Source organism: Stylophora pistillata, chromosome 1 (assembly GCF_964205215.1).
Source record: "Stylophora pistillata chromosome 1, jaStyPist1.2, whole genome shotgun sequence".
NCBI lineage: Eukaryota > Metazoa > Cnidaria > Anthozoa > Scleractinia > Pocilloporidae > Stylophora > Stylophora pistillata.
This window is the reverse complement of record NC_142519.1, coordinates 33,507,840-33,528,754: the sequence shown is the minus strand read 5'-3', so window position 1 is coordinate 33,528,754 and position 20,915 is coordinate 33,507,840. Positions and strand designations below refer to the sequence as shown.

General features: G+C 40.9%; 1 protein-coding gene across 3 annotated transcripts; it reads right to left on the bottom strand.

The window, feature by feature from the left end:
• Nucleotides 1-262: 262 nt before the first annotated feature.
• LOC111323738 (sideroflexin-2) lies at nucleotides 263-20,914 on the bottom strand. 3 transcript variants are annotated; one of them, XR_015998588.1, is made up of 13 exons: nucleotides 20,774-20,914; nucleotides 19,461-19,662; nucleotides 18,386-18,553; nucleotides 17,838-17,936; nucleotides 17,151-17,226; nucleotides 16,689-16,774; nucleotides 16,260-16,387; nucleotides 15,789-15,838; nucleotides 14,460-14,509; nucleotides 7,531-7,590; nucleotides 7,213-7,260; nucleotides 6,813-6,964; nucleotides 263-849 (listed from the first exon to the last, which is right to left on the bottom strand). XR_015998588.1 is itself a non-coding variant. In XM_088752853.1 (12 exons), exons 2-12 carry the CDS (start codon nucleotides 19,628-19,630, stop codon nucleotides 6,865-6,867), a joined length of 1,035 nt encoding a protein of 344 aa, XP_088608979.1. In that variant the 5' UTR covers nucleotides 19,631-19,662; nucleotides 20,774-20,914; the 3' UTR covers nucleotides 6,769-6,864. The 3 variants fall into 3 exon arrangements, 2 of the variants coding, with proteins under 2 accessions (XP_088608979.1, XP_022782903.1); XM_088752853.1 differs by lacking the exon at nucleotides 263-849 and having other exon boundaries at nucleotides 6,769-6,964; XM_022927168.2 differs by lacking the exons at nucleotides 263-849; nucleotides 7,531-7,590 and having other exon boundaries at nucleotides 6,769-6,964.
• Between the last annotated feature and the right edge of the window lies 1 nt (nucleotide 20,915).

The window sequence follows — 20,915 nt, the reverse complement described above, 5'->3', positions numbered from 1 at the left end:
ATGTTTATATATGACAAACATGCAGCCACTGAATGCATGGGAGAACTGAGTATTCCTCCTCTTCCTTGATAAAATGCCAGTCTTCCTAGCACCTTCCTCAAGGTAGAGTGTCCTATGTCAAGGTGAAGAGAGGTTTTATAAGAGTACTATCCAGTAACAACCTCCATTTGTTCACTCTGGATGTGGCTTAAAAAATGTCGGTGATGTCTTTGATTTAGGTAAATGTGCCCTCCAAAACCACATCTCTCAACAGTCAGGCAAATACAAGACAGTGACAAAACCATTTCTCACAGTTTCTTTCCTACACAATCAAATGGCCTTTATAGCCATTATGTTTGTCAAACATTATAATTATAATACATGAAGCATACCAAATTATTTGAAGAAAAAAGTTTCAAGATGGCATGGTTTGATAGAAAGTAGAAATAATGAAACGATGTAATTCTAGGTACATAGATTAGTGAATACTGTAATGATAAACATAAATGAAGTTGTTAAAATCATAGGTCTCTGCCAACAATCAAACCCTTTGATCCCTAAGAGTGACTAGCATCTAATTTCTCCTTACAATGTCACCCTTGAATGGCACATTACAGTAACAAGAAAAAAAGGAAATGATCACCAACTAGAGAAGACTAACTTTTTTACACCGAAGCCAATGTAAGAAGAACATGGAGAATATGCATACTCAAGTTACCGTGTAAAGGGTTGAAATGGGTATGAATAATTTTAATCATTACATTGCTCACAGTGCCTGTGGGCAAGGTAAAGAAAATCCTGTATTCTGATTGGCTACCCGAGCAGGCAAGATGGGCCCATCTTGCCCACTTTGGATTGGCTGCATTGATCCTGCACATGAAAAAAATAGAATTAGAACTACGTTCATAATTCTTGGACAATTTCGATGATGGAAATGCAAAAAGCAGCAGAAGATAGTTGAAACAAAGAAAACAGAAACAACTTTCGTGAGTTTGTTGCGCTACAAACACAGTTGGCTTTCTTTCTTAGCTCTTGAAGTAAACAAGTCATTCTTAATTCTTAAATTATAAAGAAAAATATTTTTGCATTACAATAAATCCTTCATTAACCAAGCTTGTTCGGTCAAGATGGCTGGATATTAGTGTCGTGATATTGCGTTACACGGTCACGCCACTGGGCCGATGAACATTTTCCATATTTGGAACACTTAGGAGACAACGACAACACACGTGGCGGCAGTCGAGTTCGCACAATAAACAACCCTTTTGAGTTCACAGAATCGTGACATGGTGTCAGAAGTGGGATCTGTTCACCCCTAAAGATGACAGAAGCAGCTGAAGCATCCATAGTTGTGCCACCAGCGCCGACTCAAGTTTTTATTCCCCCGTCAAATTTGCCCCCGCCGAAAGCGCTTAATTTTGACGACAATTTAGCCACCGCATGGAAATCGTGGAAAGCAGCGTGGCAGCGCTACGAAATCGCTACTGGTGTATATAAACAAGAGGGCATAGTTCGTGTGTCGACATTACTAAGCATTATAGGCGAGGATGGCGTCAGAGCCCACGATACCTTTATTTGGAACGAAGACGAAAACGCAGACGACATTTCACAAGTCCTGAAGAAGTTCGACGAATTCTGCATTCCTAGGACACAGGTCATATATGAACGCTATAGGTTCAACAACCGAAACCAGGAACCAGGCGAAAACACCTCGACGTATCTTACGGAGCTTCGAACGATCGCAAAAAACTGTGCACACGATACAATCACACCAGATGAAATTTTGCGTGACCGCCTCGTGCTAGGCATACGGGATGATCGCGTCCGCGAGAGACTTCTCCGTTTGAATGATTTATCTCTCCTACAAGCAGTTGACATTATTAAGTCGTCAGAACAGACCCAACAGCAAGTAAAGCTAATGGCTGGAGGAGACACTGCAGTTCATGCGTTACGGAAGGCGGGATCGGCAGAAAAACCTGAAGAAGAACGACAACTTAAGTCACAAGCATTTAGAAGACCGTCTAAAGAATGTGGAAATTGCGGAATGGTGCATGGACGTCATTGTCCCGCGTATGGAAGAACATGTTTTAACTGTGGGAGTATGAATCATTTTGCGAATAAATGTCGCGCTAATCCCCGAGGAGTGAAAAGTAGAGTTTCGGCGGTCCACGAAGCCGTCGACATGGGAAACGACCCCTACTACATTGGTGCTACTACTAGTAAGAGCAAAGGCCAGGAAAAATTGGCAGTGGTCAAACTCCACATTTATGGGCCAGATCCCAAGACAGAAGTCCAGTTTCAAATAGATACTGGGTCGCAGTGCGACATTCTCCCGGCCCAATTATACAAGCAAATCACTGGGGACACCCTCCTTCATCGCCTCAAACCATGCCAAAAGGAAATAGTCTCGTACACAGGGGATCGCCGCAAAATTGCTGGTAAAGCTACCCTGCCTGTGTGGTCCCGTGGACAGCGGAGGTCAATGGAGTTTAACATCTTAGACGGAGACTATCAACCGATTTTATCATTGAACACCAGCCTCAATCTTGGCTTTGTGAGTTTGCATAATTGTGACGTCCTAGCATTACACGTCAAGTGCCCCAAAGCCTCCTTGCTCGAAGAGTATGAGGACGTATTCGACGGATTAGGGGCCCTACCGGGAGCATACAAAATAGCCATAGACGAACAGGCGCAACCAGTTGTCCACGCACCGAGGCGAGTGCCAGTAGCCTTGCGTCCACGCATCAAAAACAAGCTGGACGAACTTGTTGATCGTAAAGTTATTATTCCAGTAACAGAACCGACGCAGTGGGTATCCAGCATGTTGGCTATAGTGAAGCCAAACAAAGTACGCATCTGTATTGACCCGAGAGATTTAAATCGTGCCATTCGGCGAGAGCATTACCAGTTGCCGACTATCGATGAAGTGGCCTCCCGCTTAACAGGTGCCAAGAAATTTACTCTTTGTGACGCCAAGGATGGCTTCCACCAAATCCTCTTAGACGATGCTTCTAGTTTCCTGACAACGTTCAATACGCCTTTTGGGCGTTATAGATGGGCCCGCATGCCTTTTGGTATCTCAAGTGCGCCTGAAGTTTGGCAGCGACGCATGCATGAATTCGTAGAAAATTTAGAAGGAGTTGAAGTTATCGCTGACGACTTCCTCATCGCTGGATTTGGCGAAACTGACGCAGAGGTCAACTCGAGCCTTGAAAAGAACGAACGTGCGTTCTTCAAGAAATGCCGGGAGTGGAACCTCAAGCTCAACAAACTCAAGCTGAAAAGAGATCAAACCGAAGTGCGTTTCATGGGCCACCTCTTGACTCCTGATGGTCTAAAGGCAGACCCAGCCAAAGTTGAAGCTATTTTGGATATGCCACCGCCGACTGATGTGAAAGGCCTGAAGAGGTTTTTGGGGATGGTCAATTATCTGGCCAAATTCTTGCCACTCCTGTCCGACATGACAGAACCTTTGCGAAGGCTTGAGGACAAGGACGTCGAGTGGTGTTGGCTTGCACAGCACGAGAAAGCATTTACCACAGTCAAAGAATACTTGGCCAAGGCCCCGGTACTGAAATACTATGATGTTACTGAAGAAGTGACAATCCAATGCGATGCCAGCATAACGGGTCTAGGTGCAGTACTGATGCAAAAGGGTCAGCCCGTTGCCTTTGCCTCGCGAGCTCTGACCGACACCGAAACGCGTTACGCTCAAATCGAGAAAGAGCTCCTCGCCATAGTGTGGTCAACCGACAAGTTCAATCAATACATACTGGGACGCGAAGTTGTACACATCGAGTCTGACCACGAACCACTAAGGGCAGTTTTTACCAAGCCAATACACAACTCACCAAAGAGACTCCAGAGAATGCTGATGGCCCTTCAGAATTACTCCCTGGATGTGCAGTATAAAAAAGGGGAACTTATGTGGGTATCAGATGCACTGAGTCGAGCATACCGCAACACCACCGAAGCCTCCAAGCACGATACAAGGCTGATCTGTACACTTGCCGAGATAGATCATTCAGAAAACCTCTCGATTGCACCATACAGGCTCGCTGAATTCAGAAACGAGATTGCCAGGGACCCAGTGATGCAAAAGCTAATCGGAGCAATCAAGGGTGAATGGCCAGTGTCAAGGAAGTTCTGTACCCCTGAGCTGACGCCTTACTATGACAAACGAAGTGAGCTTATAGAAGACAAGGGACTAGTATTCCTGGGGGAGTGATTGCTGGTACCCCCTTCCCTGAGAAAAGAAATGTTAAAGCAAATTCACCGATCACATATTGGAATCGAAGGGTGTTTACGTCGCGCTAGGGAGGTCCTCTATTGGCCCCTCATGAATTCGGAAGTAAAGGACTTTGTTTCCAAATGCTCAATCTGCCAGTCGTACCAGCCAGATCAGTGCCGCGAGGAATTGCAACCGTATCCGATCCCGTCGCGTCCCTGGTCGATGCTAGGTGCCGATTTTTTTGACCTTGGGCAACAACATTTCTTTGTCCTAGTCGACTACTGGAGTGGGTTCTTTGAAGTCCAGGAGGTTAAGGTGGCCACATCTGCTAGCGTGATAGCTGCGTGTAAAGTACAATTCGCCCGCCATGGGATACCAGACGTGCTTATTACCGACAACGGACCTCAGTTTACGTCATCGGTGTTCAGTGCATTCGTGAGAGAATGGCAGTTTGAACATAGAACTTCGAGCCCCCGTTACCCCCAGTCAAATGGCCGCGCCGAGAATGCCGTGAAGACCTGCAAGAACTTGATGACGAAAGCGAAAGCGGATGGGCAAGACCCGCTGTTAGCCCTTCTTGATTGGCGCAACACCCCAACAGAGGGTCTAGGAACATCACCCGTACAGAGACTGATGGGACGCCGCACACGCACTTTCTTACCAACCCATGAAACGCTCCTGCGGCAGCCATCACACCAGGAAACAGCCACCAAATTAGCTGAGCGCAAGAAAAGACAAGCTCAACAATACAACAAAAAGTTTCGCCCTTTAGAGGCACTAAAGTGTGGACAGGCCATCAGGATGCGGCTTCCCGGAAGGGAGGAATGGAGTCTGGGGACCTGCATGAAAGCCTTGGGGAACAGGTCTTATGAAGTTGAAGTTTGCGGCAGGCGATACCGACGCAACCGTCGGCAACTGCGCCTGACCCCGGAAACAGCACCACCTATGAGTCTGGTAGAACTAACTCCGCCCGAGTCTACCCTCAAACCGGCGCCAAATCTGACAGAGCCAGGACCTCCTCCACCGGAGTTCCATGGCGAGACCAAAACAGAGAGAATGCCACCTGAAAATGAAATGGGAACTGAGCTTGAGCCACAAAGGATTGAAACTCGTCGATCAGAACGCAGACGTCGACCGCCTTTGTGGCATCAGGATTACCATATGAACTGAACATTGAATGACTGAGCCGCTAAATAGTTGTTGGGTTCTGTTTCTATCTTTTTATGATTTCAATGAAGAACAATGTTTTATCGATTTTATGTGATTTGAACAGTGATCGAAACCGAACATTAAGTATTAGTTAACTTTTGAAGGTAAACTTTGTAAAAAGGGGAAGATGTCGTGATATTGCGTTACACGGTCACGCCACTGGGCCGATGAACATTTTCCATATTTGGAACACTTAGGAGACAACGACAACACACGTGGCGGCAGTCGAGTTCGCACAATAAACAACCCTTTTGAGTTCACAGAATCGTGACAATTAGCCTCATTCTTTTTTTGACCTCTTGCTTGGTTAATAATGCACATAACTATTACCTATAAAAATATAACAATGACCCACCACTCATTTCAAACATCACTTTACCACCACACCCCACAATTTTGTTACAGTTTTAACCAAAAGAGTGCATCCACTACCATTATGCAATCTGCTAATTTAAGAAATTGCTGGTGCCAGTCATTTTGCCAAAAATGATGAGCAATTTGAATAATATTGTAAGAAATATACAACTTTTTTTAGAGACATGTTTTGGCATGCTTATGCCATCTTCAATCAATGAGTAACTGAACATGAGTGATTATATAACAGAAGAGTAGATGAATAACATATTTACAGTATGATGTAATACAAAAGCGGGTACTAATTACAGCGTGACAACAAACATGAAATTAAAGGTGTGAACTAAAATGCTAGAAAAGTGTTATAATACTGTAATTGTTTGTTAAGTTCAGGTTTGATCTTATTTATATAAAATGCTTCTTTGAGTTTTAAATCAATTGAGTTGTTGGCAGAATCCAGAATACTAAAGCAAGAAGGAGTATTTGTTCATACAAGAAGGAGATGTGTTAAAATGCTGAAAAAAATAGGCGAGTTTTTATCGCATATTTTTAAGCATTTTAACACATCTCCTTCTTTTAAGAACAAATACTCCCTTTCTTGCTTTAGTATTCTGAATTCTGCCAACAACTCAATTGATTTAAAACTCAAAGAAGCATTTTATATAAATAAGATCAAACCTGAACTTAACAAACAATTACAGCATTATAACACTTTTCTATCATTTTAGTTCACACCTTTAATTTCATGTTTGTTGTCACGCTGTAATTAGTACCTGCTTTTGTATTACATCATACTGTAAATATTTTATTCATCTACTCTTCTGTTATATAATCACTCATGTTCAGTTACTCATTGATTGAAGATGGCATAAGCATGCCAAAACATGTCTCTAAAAAAAGTTGTATATTTCTTACAATATTTATCCTAAATACAATGAATATACTTGCTACTACGTACTATGACCTTATGGAAATTTGAATAATGCTAAAATTGATATGTTAGTCAGACTAGTGTTTATTTATTAATAATTGCATTTACCCCGGTAAATAAAATTTCTGATTTTAAGCAGCTCAAGGAAAACATTGAAACATTAAAGTCCCTTGTTGAAGAAAACTGTTTTTAAAGCTGGTCCTTCACGCTTTCTTATCACCTCCTGCAACTCTGCCTCAAGCTTTTCTACTGGCATGGAGCTAATAAAAGTAATAGAGAAATTTTGAAAGTTGAAGATCATTTACAGGAATAAAGCAAATTAAATACCAGTACACAAGTATACTGCAAGTAAAATGAGGAAAACCTCAATCACATACTATTAGACAAAATTTCTTCACAAAGGCTTGCTTTCCACATACACTGTTAACAACTTTAAATTTTTCCTACAAAAGCAGCAAAAAGGACTTTCTTGACACACATGGCTATAATTTCTTGTCTGTATACTTACCACCTCTGTGGGAATAGTGAACAAGCAGCCGGTACCATGAAGCACAAGCTGAAAAAGGTCGAAACAATGCAGGAATTCAAATAAATCCATTAAAACGAATTAAAAAAGGGGTTTGCAAATTGCATACTCCAGGGTAGTACTGTAAAGACAGGTACATGCACCTCTTTGCAGTTTTTTACCACAAAATACAAATTAAACAGCTAAGAAAACAAGCTTATCAGATTCTTCCCATTTTTCAAGACTTATGGAAGTTTCTTTTTTTAATATTCTTTTGCCATATCTTAGCAAAAATATTGCTATGTAATTAAAATCTCTGACCTTTTTTTTTTCAATAATTCAAGTTTCTGTAAGATTCTGGTATTGTGAAAGATGAGAATGCTGGGAATAGAAATGAACATGCCTTGGATTATTACTGGCTTCTTGTTAAAAGAGCCAATGTGTGTTCCATTGATATCTCATTCCAATTTTGCTATTTCAAGGTCATTGGCTTTTCTCACTTAGGTCTTGAGGGATTTTTAAGACTGCTGGCAGTCTGTTTTTCTTTCCTTATTGACAGAGAGGGCTTTTGGTGTGAAGAAATTGGGTTAAGAGCTGAGGACTAGGTACAATGTAACCCAAAAAGACTTGAAACAAACTGTGGACTCTCCTGTATTCCTCTTCTACAGCTGCCAAAATAATATTTCTATTAACTTTCTAAAATCACTACTAATAACTACAGTAACAGTGATAAGCCCAAGGTACTTATATGAGAATTCTTTGTGACCCATACAATTAATCCTGCAGCAATTACTGAAAATTATAATAATTGCAAAAAGAGAGAAACCATGCAGCCCCAAAAAACATGGCCAATGAGCAAGGCACAAAGAAACTCTAAAAATCTGGAACACTATCTATGACGAATGATCAGTGGCTATGAAATTGCACCAAGAACCCGAGACCGTAAAAATAGCGACGTTACTGACGGTGATTGGAGCTGAAGCTAGGAAAGTTTCCTCGACGTTTACATTTGACAAAGGTAACAGTGACAGAATACAGCCAGTGTTAGAGAATTTTGCTGCTTATTGCCAGCCGTCGAAGAATGTCCCTTTTGAAAGATACAGGTTCTACTCTAGAATGCAAGAAGTGGGAGAATCGTACGACCATTATCGGACAGTCCTACGACAATTACCTGATCGATGCGAATTTGAAACCATTACGGCAGATCAAATTTTATGGGACAAGCTCGTTTTTGGAATTCAGGATTCAAGGGTACATGAAAGGTTGCTTTGCGAAAAGAATTTGTCACTTGAGAAAACTGATGAAATTTGTCAGGCGCACGAGACAATGATTGAACAAATGAAAGTTGTGGGAGGTGCCAGCACTGGGATACAGATCTGGGTGATGTAAATGCCTTTTCTAAAAAGTCGAAAGGAGGGAAAAAGAGGCGTGGTCGATTCCCTAGAGGTGCTGACTCCCAAGTGAAAGAATGTGTTTATTGCGGGCGTATGCATGATGTGTCAAAGTATGAAAACTGTCCAGCATTTGGAAAAAAGTGTAACAAGTGTAACAAGCAAAACCATTTCGCGAACGTGTGTTTTGGATCGGTGCCCAAACCCTCGCAGTGAAGCAATCGTGTCCATTATTTGGAAGATGGATTTTCAGAGAATGGATCTTTAGACGAAGTTTTTGGCGTGGAAGAGATTTCAGCGGTGACTCTTGATGATTCGCAGCTTGTAACATTAAAATTGGAGTCAGGAAATTATCTTCACTTTCAGCCGGACACTGGAGCACAATGTAACGTAGTCCCTTTGCATTTGTATAAGAAAGCGACAAGAGACTTTAATTTGCTTAACGTGACCCCAGTAAGCACGGCGATTATTTTGTATGGTGGGACATTGATACCTATCCTTGGTAGAGTTCGTTTGAGAGTTTGGCATGGAGATTTCAGATGTTTTCTTGACTGTAATCTGGTGGACAGCAAACAGAGGCAGATCCAGGAATTTTTGATTGGGGGGGTCCAAACTTTGGGTCAGAAAGGACTGTTGGACTCTTTGAGGCAAATTACTTCTCCCCCACACCCCCTCCCACCAGTTGCGGTTGCATGTTATAATTCCTTGGCTGCTTACCGTTTATTTGGATTCATTAAAAATATCAGCCAGTTAAAAGTGATATACGATCCTGTCTCAAAGTTGTAAGCATCAGGTTTGATAGGGGGGATCCGGATCCCCCAGACCCTCCCCCTGGATCCACCACTGAGCAAAGGGGTGAGGCCTATACTTGGAAGGAAAGCTTGTCTTGGAATGAAAATCATCAAGTACTTAGACAATGATCAGTTGAATCAGCCCCAGACCTCTGAAGGTGAAGTACATCCCCATGATGCGCCAACCGAGCCTGTTTTGTCCGCTGACCAGTTAGTCAATAAATTCCCTTGCGTTTTCAGTGATGGAGTTGGTAACCTTCCTGGAGAATATCACATGGAGCTAGATGAAACAGTGAAGCCGGTTCAACACCCTCCTCACTGAGTACTGGTTGCCATCCGAGAACGTCTACGAGAGACTTTAGGAGATTTGGAGAAGCAAGAAATTGTAGCTCGTGTGACAACGCCCACAACTCAGATTAGTTCAATGGTTGTCATGCCGAAACCAAATGGTGCCTTACGCATTTGCTTGGACCCTAAGGATCTCAATCGGGCTCTGCAACGAGAGAATTATCCCTTGCCTACCATCGAAGAGGTTGCTTCTAGGCTACACGGAGCCAAAGTGTTTACTGTCCTTGATGTTGCCTGTGGATTCTGGCATGTTGCTCTTGATGAGCAGTCATCGTTCCTAACTACCTTTAATACGCCGTTTGGCTGGTATTGTTGGAAAAGGATGCCCTTTGGAATTAAATCTGTGCCTGAAATTTTTCAACGCAAGATGCATGAATTGATTGAAGGACTGAACGGAGTTGAAGTCATAGCAGATGACTTTGTTGTTGTTGGTTATGGTGATTCATTGCAAGCAGCATCTAAGGATCACGACAAGAGTCTTTTGGCATTCCTTCAGAGATGTGAAGAGCGAGGAATTCTTTTAAACAGCAACAAGTTGAAGCTCAGGATGAGAGAAGTTCCGTTTATCGGTCATGTGGCAACCAGTGAAGGTCTTTGAGCAGATCCAGCGAAAGTTCGAGCCATACGTGAAATGCCCCGACTGGAGAATGTTGCAGGTGTACAGCATATCCTGGGAATGGTTCAGTACCTTAGCAAATTTCTGCCCTGATTGTCAGATATTACCAAGCCTCTCAGAGACCTCACCCGCCAAGACGTGGAGTGGCATTGGGACAAGCCCCAAGAGAGAGCATTTGAGCAACTCAAAGATGCTGTGTCTGTGTCACCGATACTCCGTTATTACAACCTACAAGAGAAGGTTACGATCCAACGTGATGCGTCTCAACGTGGTCTTGGTGCAGTGTTACTTCAAAGTGAGCAGCCTGTGGCATATGCCTCATGAGCCTTAACCCCTACGGAAGAAAACTATGCACAGATTGAGAAATAACTTTTGGCGATCGTCTTTGCCTGTGAGAAATTTGATGCTTACATTTAGGGCCGTGATTCTGTTCGTGTACAAACAGACCACAAGCCTCTCGAGTCTATCTTCTGGAAAGAACTGTGTGTAGCACCAAAACGTCTTCAGAGAGTGCTTTTGAGGTTGCAGAAGTACGTTTTGGATATAACTTACCTAAAAGGAGAGAAGATGTTGATTGCTGATACGTTGAGCCAAGCCCATTTGCCTGACGTTAGGGAAGGTATGTTTTTTATTGGGGGGGGGGGGGTGGGCCGGGGTATTTTAGAAATTTTTTGCCAAAAAAGTCGTGGCCCTCCCACTTTCCGGATTGGATTAATGCATGACCCTCCATAAATGCCTAAACAAAAAGGATCTGACCCTCCCCCCACATCCTCCAAGACAAAAACAACCGGAAGTGAAAATAACTGACCGGAAGTGTTGCTCGCATAACCGTGTCTGCGCACAAAGCAGTTAATTGCGTAGCATTGCACGGCGAAAACTTGAAAATGGGCACGGATGTGCGAGGAATAGAAAGAGGGAAATGCGCTTGTGGAGAATGCTAGGATTTCATGAGGTCAGATGGAGCAACTTGTGGTTATTGTGGCTGTTTGCCGACTCGCCATTCTAAAAAGGATGCCCGCTACTCCTCTGACTCTGTTGGTAGCACATCAGGTGCGGGAACAAGTGAAAGTACAAGTCCAGAGAAGTGGAAAGATGAAGATCTGGGGTGTTTCCCGAACCCAAAGGGCGAATGTACTGAGTTCTCAAATAGCATTTTGTGAGAAAGGTGAGCTTCATAGACTATATAGGCGAATGCCGTGTAAAGAGAGAAGTGGCAAACTATGTAAATTTTGCGAGAAGGATGAGACTACCAGCGCTCCACTTCCAACTCGACGACCATATCCCGACTATGGCAAGCTACCAAACTTCCATTATCTCTCTTGGAGTGCAACTCCCACCGATGGCCGTGAGCCGGATGACTTCCAGCCTCGGGCTCAGATTAAGCGATTGTTTGAGGAATGTGAACTAGTCAGGGGGGACAGTGAGGCTATTCAAAGGTTTTCAGATAAATACATTGTCCCCGAAAAGCTTGTAGCGGAGTATGTTGAGCACCTTACCCAGATAAAAGTGCGCAAGGAGAAGAAGAAAGAGGAGACTGAAACTGGAGCGAATTGAACGGCTGAACCGGGAGTACAATGACATTGACTGGGTCTCCGATAAGCTGTCGTCGTTGAGGGTTGACGAACTATCCTTGTACTTTTCCCATCACGAGATCACCTTCAACGTGAAGAAAGCTGAAAAAGTCACAATGATTAAAGCGCACATTGGTAGCTTGCTGTACAATTTAATGGGGCGTTAACAACCTCGGAAGCCCCCACTCAGAAATGTACAGCAACAAGTGACCTCGTCGCTTTCCGAGGTGGAAACTGACTCGCAAAGTGATGTGGTAGATTGAGTTGTCGGTTCAAGCCCGAGTAGCTCAAGCAACGAGTCGTCACCGGACACTAATTTTATACCAGAGCCCCGCACAGAAACATTACCGATGTCAAAATATGGATGAAAGCAGGCACGGGTCGAGAGAGACATTTACATTAGTTGGGACAAGATAGTTTTTTGACATAATATTTCGACATCTGTTTAAAATGATGTAGATTGATTTAGACTGGTGGCTTTGCTTGTATATATAAGCTTTAGGTTTCTTTACACTTCGTGTGTTTGGTAACAAATAATTAAAAGTCACTAACCGATGTGGAGTAGTTTTTTCCTTGCCAAAAAAAAAACTATGACCCTCCCCCGGCTGCGTATCAAACAGGTTTGACCCTCTCCAATTTGTAAAATATTTACTAATTACCCTCCCCTCCGAAGCCCCGGCCCACCCCCCCCAATAAAAAACGTACCTTCCCTTAATGCCTCTGTTTTTGTCTGAGAGTTGGAAGAAGTTGACCATAGAGCAAACTTGCCTGTGAGTGACGCACGTTGGCGGCAGGTTACCCATGCTTCCGCTAACGATACAGTGTTGAATCAGCTTCGTAGAGTCATTCAAAATGGCTGGCCAGAGAGAAAGTCAGATGTTTCCGAGTGTTTGTGAACCTACTTTGACTTCCATGACGAGTTGGTGGTACAAGATGTACTGGTCTTCAAGGGTCCTTGTCTGGTTGTACCTACTTGTATGCGCAAGGAATTGATGTCTGTTGCACTCTCTACACACATAGGAACAGAAGGGTATTTGAGAAGAGTTCGAGAGTGCCTGTTCTGGCCGCGAATTGCTTCAGATGTCAAAGATTATGTCTCAAAATGTAACGTGTGTCTGGCTTACGTCTCAGACAAAGGAACCACTCCTTCAACATGAAGTAATTTCCCAACCCTGGGCTAAAGTGGCTGCTGATTTCTGTGAGTCCAACGGACGTACCCTTTTAGTAGTATTTGATTATTTCAGCAATTTCATCGACGTTTCCCGTTTGTGTGCTATCACAACACTAGCAGTAGTTCGCGAGTTGAAGGCCATTTTTGCACATTTTGACATACTGGAGATTATTGTTAATGACAATGGTCCACAGTTTGCGTCCAAAGAGTTCAAAGCATTCGCGGAGAGCTGGTCTTTCAATCACATCACCACCTTGCCGAGATATCCTCAATCGAATGGCAAAGCTGAAAATGCTGTGAAGACTTTGAAACGTCTTTTTGAGAAATGCAAACAATCGGGTGTCTCTGAATTCCAAGCTTTGTTGGATTGGCATAACACCCCAACAGAGGGAATGGCTACCAGCCCTGCCCAGCAGTTAATGGGTCGTCGCTGTCGTATGTTATTGCCCACGTCCAAGTCTCTACTAGGCCCCATTATTCATTTCATGACGATGTATGTGTTATGTCTGACAAGAAACGTCATCAGAAGGAATGCTATGATCGACACGCAAAGCCACTTCCTAACCTTAGCCCTGGTGAAATCGTGTGAATGAGACTGCCTGGGCAAAAGGTCTGGACACCAGGTACCTGTCTGGATTTGGCGGGCCCTCGTAGTTTCCTTATCAAGACTAGAGGTGCAGTTTTTCGGAGAAACCGGCGTGACATTATTAAAACTGATGAGACTCCTGTTCCGAGCCAGACCGTTGTTCCAAAGGAAACACCACTGCCCAGTAGTTCTGGAACAGTATCACCTGGACACATGACAGTGCATGTTCCATCATCTCCAACCTCCGAAGTGCCGTCTGCTGATCCGCTGTCCTTCCAGCCCGAAGTGCCCCCAACAGGCGTTTGAAGGTCACAGAGAGAACGGAAATCCCAACAAGATTTCGGGATTACATGTTGATGTGACGAGAGCCCCAGTCGTCCAGCAATTACGTGACGAGACCCCCAGCCATCCAGCGATTACGTGTTGACGTTCTGTGTTTTATTTTTTTTGTGTGTGACACTTTTAGTTTCTTTTTTGTAAGAGGAAAGGTGTGACGAATGATCGTGCACATTATCGTGCATTATCAAATACCCCTATCACATATGTGATAGAATAATTATAACTGTGTATATAGGTTGATGATCTTGCCATTAAATGAGTTCTTTGGTTTCTGCTTGATCAAATGTAGTTGTCCGTTGTCATAGCGCTTGTTACAACTATCAGTGATAATTTAGTGGTTAAAACAGTTTTGAGGTACACCACTGAGTTTAAAAACAAATCACAGTATCACTCCAGATAAGAAACAATCAGAAACGATCTATATAAACATCATTCACCTCACACCACAAAGCAACATCTGAATAGGACCATGCATAGGCTTGATACGCTGTTGAAACAAGAAGTATTCAGATCAGAAAGTTGACATTGAACTTGAACTTCTATCTGCACCTCAAATAAAAGTTTTTCAAGCATCTCTTTGAAAAGTAATACATTTCTGAAAAATGCTTGGGAATTCAATAGATCAGATCCTCATTCAATTCAAAATTACATACAGTCAAGTAAGAACTTGTTCTGGCAACAGAAAAATGTTCAGAAACCACCTGTGAAATTTTCATATGTACCCTTTAGAAGGAAATAACTATTAATAGTTATAATAATTAGTATACCTACTTTCTGCATTACCCATTAGCAAATTGTCTTCAATTATAATGCTTGAAATTCAACTAAGGATGGCACCCAGGTATGGCGCCATTCTGAAAACAACTCAGTAACCTGGCTGCACGTGTAAACCACAATATGTGGTTCACGGGTAGTTGATGATCTTGACTGATTAAAGCAAAAAAACTCATCATTTGAAATCTGAATGTCTTTTGTGTAGCTTCAAAGTGCCCCAGCAGATCACCAAGAGTTTGAAAAAGGAGGAGTGGGACTTTTTTCAAGTCACAGCCAAGAAGCATGCAGGATGCTAGACAAGATCCAAAATGGCAGCATCTGCAGTCAAAGTTTTCAAACATTTGAAGGTAATTTTTGAAGGTTGGATTTATCTCTCTTTTCATATATTGAGAAAAAAAGTCTTATCATTTCGGGTACACACTTTTTATTGAAGCAAAGTATAAATTATGTCAATAAGGCAATGTGGTTTGATGGTAATGGTTTATCACAAAATCCTAAATTCCAATTGAAGGGGTAATTCTACAGGAGGAAGTAATTATTGCATATTATTGTAAAAAAGGGAGAAACCATGCAGCCTCAAAAGCATAGCCAATGAGCAAGTTACAAAAAATCTAGAAACCTGGGAAACTATCATAAGCTTGCAAAACAAAATCATTACAAATTAAAGAAGAAGAGCACAGGGATTTATAAAGACTCTATTCACAAACACTGAAATCTTGGTCCACAGAAACTAGCAACAAAAAAAGGGGAGAGGGGAAGGAAATTGGCAACAATCTGGGAGACAGTGACAAAGGATGGGAAAGAGGTAGAGGCTCCCTTCCCTTGCTTTTTTCTATGGCCCCCCACAAATTTTATAACTTGATAAATTGTCAGAGTATATTTAGCACCAGATGAAGTTAGGGGTTCATTGACAATCAGGTATATACTTAGCAATCTCATATTCAGTAGAGATATTGGTTATTGCAGTGGAATTAAAAATCAATTTAACAAACCTGCATAAAGTGGTATTTTTCAATTTTTTCCATCAGCACTGGTATAATAACTTAATAAACAAAAAAGTCACCAAAAACAGAAGCAATAATTAGTAGTGAGTAATATCACTACATACATATAATAATTAAAATGAGTTTCTGATTAGTAAAGAATGGTTGACTGAAAGGCAAAATGATTTGTGACAACTTGTCGAGTTTTGCTTTAAATGTGGCAAAATATCTCAAAAAATCTATTCTGACCAGAAATTTATGCAACACAGCAAAAGGGCTATAAATAGTAATGCCAGCTCAGTTTTTGACAGTTTCCTGGCTTTATACATCTTTTCAAAGAAACTAGGCCAATGTTTGCTAGACTCTGAATAAATGTACAAGCAGGGGTATGGGCTTACACCTTTGCTGACATTGAGATTTTGTCAACTTAAATCATAAATCATTGTTGGATTGCCAGTACATAAAACAAATGAAACTCACTCATTCCAGGTGCAGCCATTGTAACTCTGGAGATGACAACTTGTGTTATTCCTTTCACAGCAGCCTTCTTCGACTTTCCTACTGGGTTGTTGTTTTCATCAAATACTAAAATACCATCTAAAATTTCTCTGCAAAGAAAATTGAAATTCAATGCAGCAGGGTACAGTCTAGCTGCCCAGCAACGGATCCCTCATTAGAGCTAATCATCAATCACAATAAATATCAACAATGTCTCATGGCATCAAATGAAACAAACTGCAACTGTAAACTACAAGTTATATGAAGAGTCGAGGGTCAGATGCTTCTATAGCACGGGCAAACAACCCACCCTGGAGATAGCATTTGGGCTTGCATCATCCCAAATATAATTTTTAACATAATTTTTTTATTGTTTTGAAAACCATCTTGCATGATTATGTTGTTTCTTACCTTTGCCTTGTCAGAGGAATGTTTACACAATTGGCAGCAGCAACTGCTATAAAGGGAACCCATCGGGCAAGAAGAGGCGGGGCTGACTGGATAATAAACATTATCCATTAGTCACCAATAAGACTAGAATATCATTTAAATATCTATTTTCAGTCTCTTTGTGTATCAACATTGCATAACAACTCAATAACAGGCCTATACATTAGGAAACCAATTCAGAAAAAATGATTATGATAGTTCAGTTTTCCTTTCTTAGTGAACTAGAAGGCTTCAAGAAAGTAACTGAATTGTTTCCAAAACATGCCCAACCAAATCAATAAGTTGGTATCATTGTGGTATCATTTGTAAGTTGGTATCATTGTGGTTTCATCACCAAATCAAAGTGGTATCATTGGTAACTATTTTCTCACCAGAAGACTGAAACTGAATTTTACATTAAATGTCACATTTCATTTTCTTTACCTTCACAAGAGAATTGAGTCCTACAGATACAGCCACAGCACTTGATGTTGCTGATACATAGGCAATACCAATCTGCCTTTAGGTACAGAAAAGCTTTTTTAAGGACTAGTAGACAAGTTTATAAACACAAATTGCTAGATGAAAACCCATCAAATTGTATGTAAAATTTGTTAATTGTCCTTAAATATAAATATTTCCTCAGATGGTGAGAAATAAAATAATCCAAATAAACTTATCTGACAATACTTGTAACGTGTTCGCTAAGACAGACAGTGAAACACCAGAGACTCTAAACACAACTTTAATCTTGTAAGCCGAGTGCACATCAAGCGAAGCGAACGAATACATCCGGGAACTCAGATGTAAGGTAAACTGTATAAATTAACTCAACATACATAAATTAACATCGTTACAATACTCTCCTCACTAAAAGGAACAAATGAGTAACATTGAACCACAAAACCTCAGGATGAAACTCTTGACTGTTCAAACCCTTAAAGTATCCAGCTTCAAAATTTCTGCTTACAGTGCTGTTAAATTATTCATTAAGGTCATGAGAATAAAGAAAAACACCCCAAGAAGCACAAATTCTCCTGATCAGAACCAGAGGAAATGTCCAGAGAACAGTGTAAAAGGTTAAGTGAGCTTGAGAAAGAGGATGTTATTTGTTGGTAATTATCTACTTACTTTCCAGTTACTGTTGATTTAGCATTCCTATTTGTGTAGTTTACTAGGGCATTGAATGACTGGTTGATCCACTGCCAAAACACAACAGCTGGGACAGTCCTGTCACAAATCACAGATTTCAAAACTGAACAGATGTAAAAGGATTATATACAGGACATACTTAAGTAATCTTTTTTTTAAACAAAAAAGGTTCTGCCATTAAAGTTGTGTTGGAGTTTGCATCTTGTACATGACTGTACCTGCCAGTAAAGATGTGTATGGCACAAACAAATGGTCATACTGTGAAGTGAAAGAAATTCATTCCTTGTACCATCAATAACAATTCCGTAATAAACAATTAATCAAAAGTTTATGAATGACATAAAGAATGCTTTCATTTATCAAACGTATTATCTTAACATGGTACAGATTTTCCCAGTTCACTTGAATATTTTTCCAATATTTAACAATTAAAACAGTTGATAATGACAGTTCCAAAAGTATCTAGATGATATCAATTAAAAGCAAAATGAAAATTTACATGTCTTTTGACTAAAAGCATTACAGACCTGTACCACTGTAACATAGCCCCTGTTATTGCCATGCCACCAGGCACCTGGAAAGACATACGACCCATGAAATTCATTCGCTCCCCAGTGTCTGGATGAAATGCAGAGTCCACCAGATGTTTTGCATGCCAGAGATCTTCAACAGACACTTTGTTTGTCTTGCCTTGTCTGTAAGTTAGTTGTACACATCAAACACGAGTCAATTAAACATACTGGTAATAAGTTATTAGGATAATTTATTTTGTTCATTACATTTTCTAAGCATCAAGGCTATTAATATTGAGTTCATAAACAATTGAGAGGGTCCCCTACACCCCTTTGTTAAACTCAGCCATGTGAAAGTATTTGGCTTTTTGTGCATATCCAAAACTCTTTCATGTTTATGTGAAATTTGAGACAATCACATTGAATCAATATTTTTACTTTTTCTAGTCTTGACAACTGAGTCCTATGCTACAAAAGATGAGGTAATAGCTTCCTATTTGTTTAAGAACTATAATAAGTGGTCTGTTTTGTAACTTTTAGTGATCCATATCAAGTCCATCTCCTGTCAAAACTTCTGTCAAAACCTAACCACAGCAACACTTACATTTCCGAAAAAATAAAATAGCCAAAATTCATCATGTAAAATAATATGGCTAATGAAACATAATTAATTCAGCTCTTAATTCACCAGTCACCTTTGAATAAAAAAAATTTGTTCACATGGACATGAAAAGATCTTATTATCTTCAATCACAATTCAGGAATAAAAAAAGCAATCAAATCACGACTCACGAGAAAAAAAATCAACCAATCATGCTTCATGTAAAAAGTAAGGGGACCCTCAATTTATCCTTTATCTGTATATAACATTTGATGATCAAGTTGTCTGTTTCCAAGTAATTAGCACAGAACAAATTTCTTAACTAAACTGCATCGACAAAAATTGTACATGTACTTCATAATGTACAAAATTACCAGATCCTTGAGCAACCTTGTGCATATACTGTTCAAAATATTTAACAATAATTGGAAACATCTTCCTGGATTTCTTATTTGGTACAATGTATCTTATTTGGTACAATACACACACCTGTAATCTTCCATAAGTTCCTTTGCCTCATCCAGCTGTGAATTGCTATAAAGAGCTTTCCTCCAGTCTGTGATTGCAAAAAAATGTTTAAAACGTCCCCAAAAAGTGGACTGATCCCATTGTGGAGCATCCAAGTTGACTTGTCCAGGTATAGCAAGGTCTGTTGTCATCTTTCTAGTCAGTAATGATCTTTATAACTGATCTAAATAAAAGAAGTTTTAGTGGGACTTAGAAAAAAAGACAAAAATCATTTAAAAGAGGGCACTAAGAAGTTTGTGATAATTTCATATGGCTTTCCTTCACAGATTTTGTTTCATTTGTCAGAGAGGGCCAAAGCAAACTTCCTTTGGTTTATGGTTTGGCCTAAAATTAGTGTATGGGACTCTGGGTAGAAGGGTTTATATGGTGTCAAGTCCCGTATGGGTGGTTGCATCATATTCCATTTGTTTTGATGAGATGAAAAATAGACTATTTTATGTTGCTGCCCCAGAGTGTGCACGAAGTTTACAATGCTGAGGACTCTACTCAGTATTTAAAAAGAAAAAGGGAAGAAAGAAGGAAACCAATCAGTAACAACCATGTTGAGCTGTTCCTTCCCCCTTGTACCCACATTACCTTGTACCCACAGTACCCACAACATGCATATCAGGAGGGTGGGGGTTGAATTGGAAAAGTTCCCGACTGCCACTGTGGGGTAGAAACATCTGCTTCCTGCTGCACTAGATGTACAGAGTAAGATTTCTTATAGAAATACCAGTCCGAGTAGAGTGACTTAAATAACATAATTTAAAGATCGGGATCTTAATGAGTATCAACTCGTCTGAACTATTTTAAGCGTCAGCTTACTGTGTGAGTAGACTTAATTGAGACATATTTGTGGATTTCTTATGACAATGGACTATGTGAAGTCGCGACGATCAGCCAAACAGAATCTTTTAAAACTGAAATGAGCCTAAGAGGTAGAACTAGGGGCACAGATTGAGAAGTGGCGTCCTTGTCCGAGGTTGTTTCTGAAACTATTTTGGATATATCAACAAAGTTGAAATGGTAAATTGGCCACCGTAATGATTACAAAAGCTGACGTTTCTGACCTTCGTCGGAGCGAAGGGCTAACGCTCGAAACGTCAGCTTTTGTAATCATTACGGTGGCCAATTTACCATTTCAACTTTGTTGATATATCCAAATTATTTCGTTACTCCCACCGACGCAGCCCCAAACAGTTTCTTTCGAAACTATCAGCCTTTAGTCATTTGTTTCTGAAACTGTTAACAATTTAGTCACATATTCTACTGAGAATTAAAAATTAACATACCACAAAGATCGCTAGAGTACCAGCTTGTGCGCACGGACGTGTGTAAAATAATTCATGATCGTTCGCTCGTTCTGTTTACCTCGTGTCCCATTCACCGCAGGCTCCTTCGGTCGTTTAAGGTAAAGGAGGATTAAATGGCGGG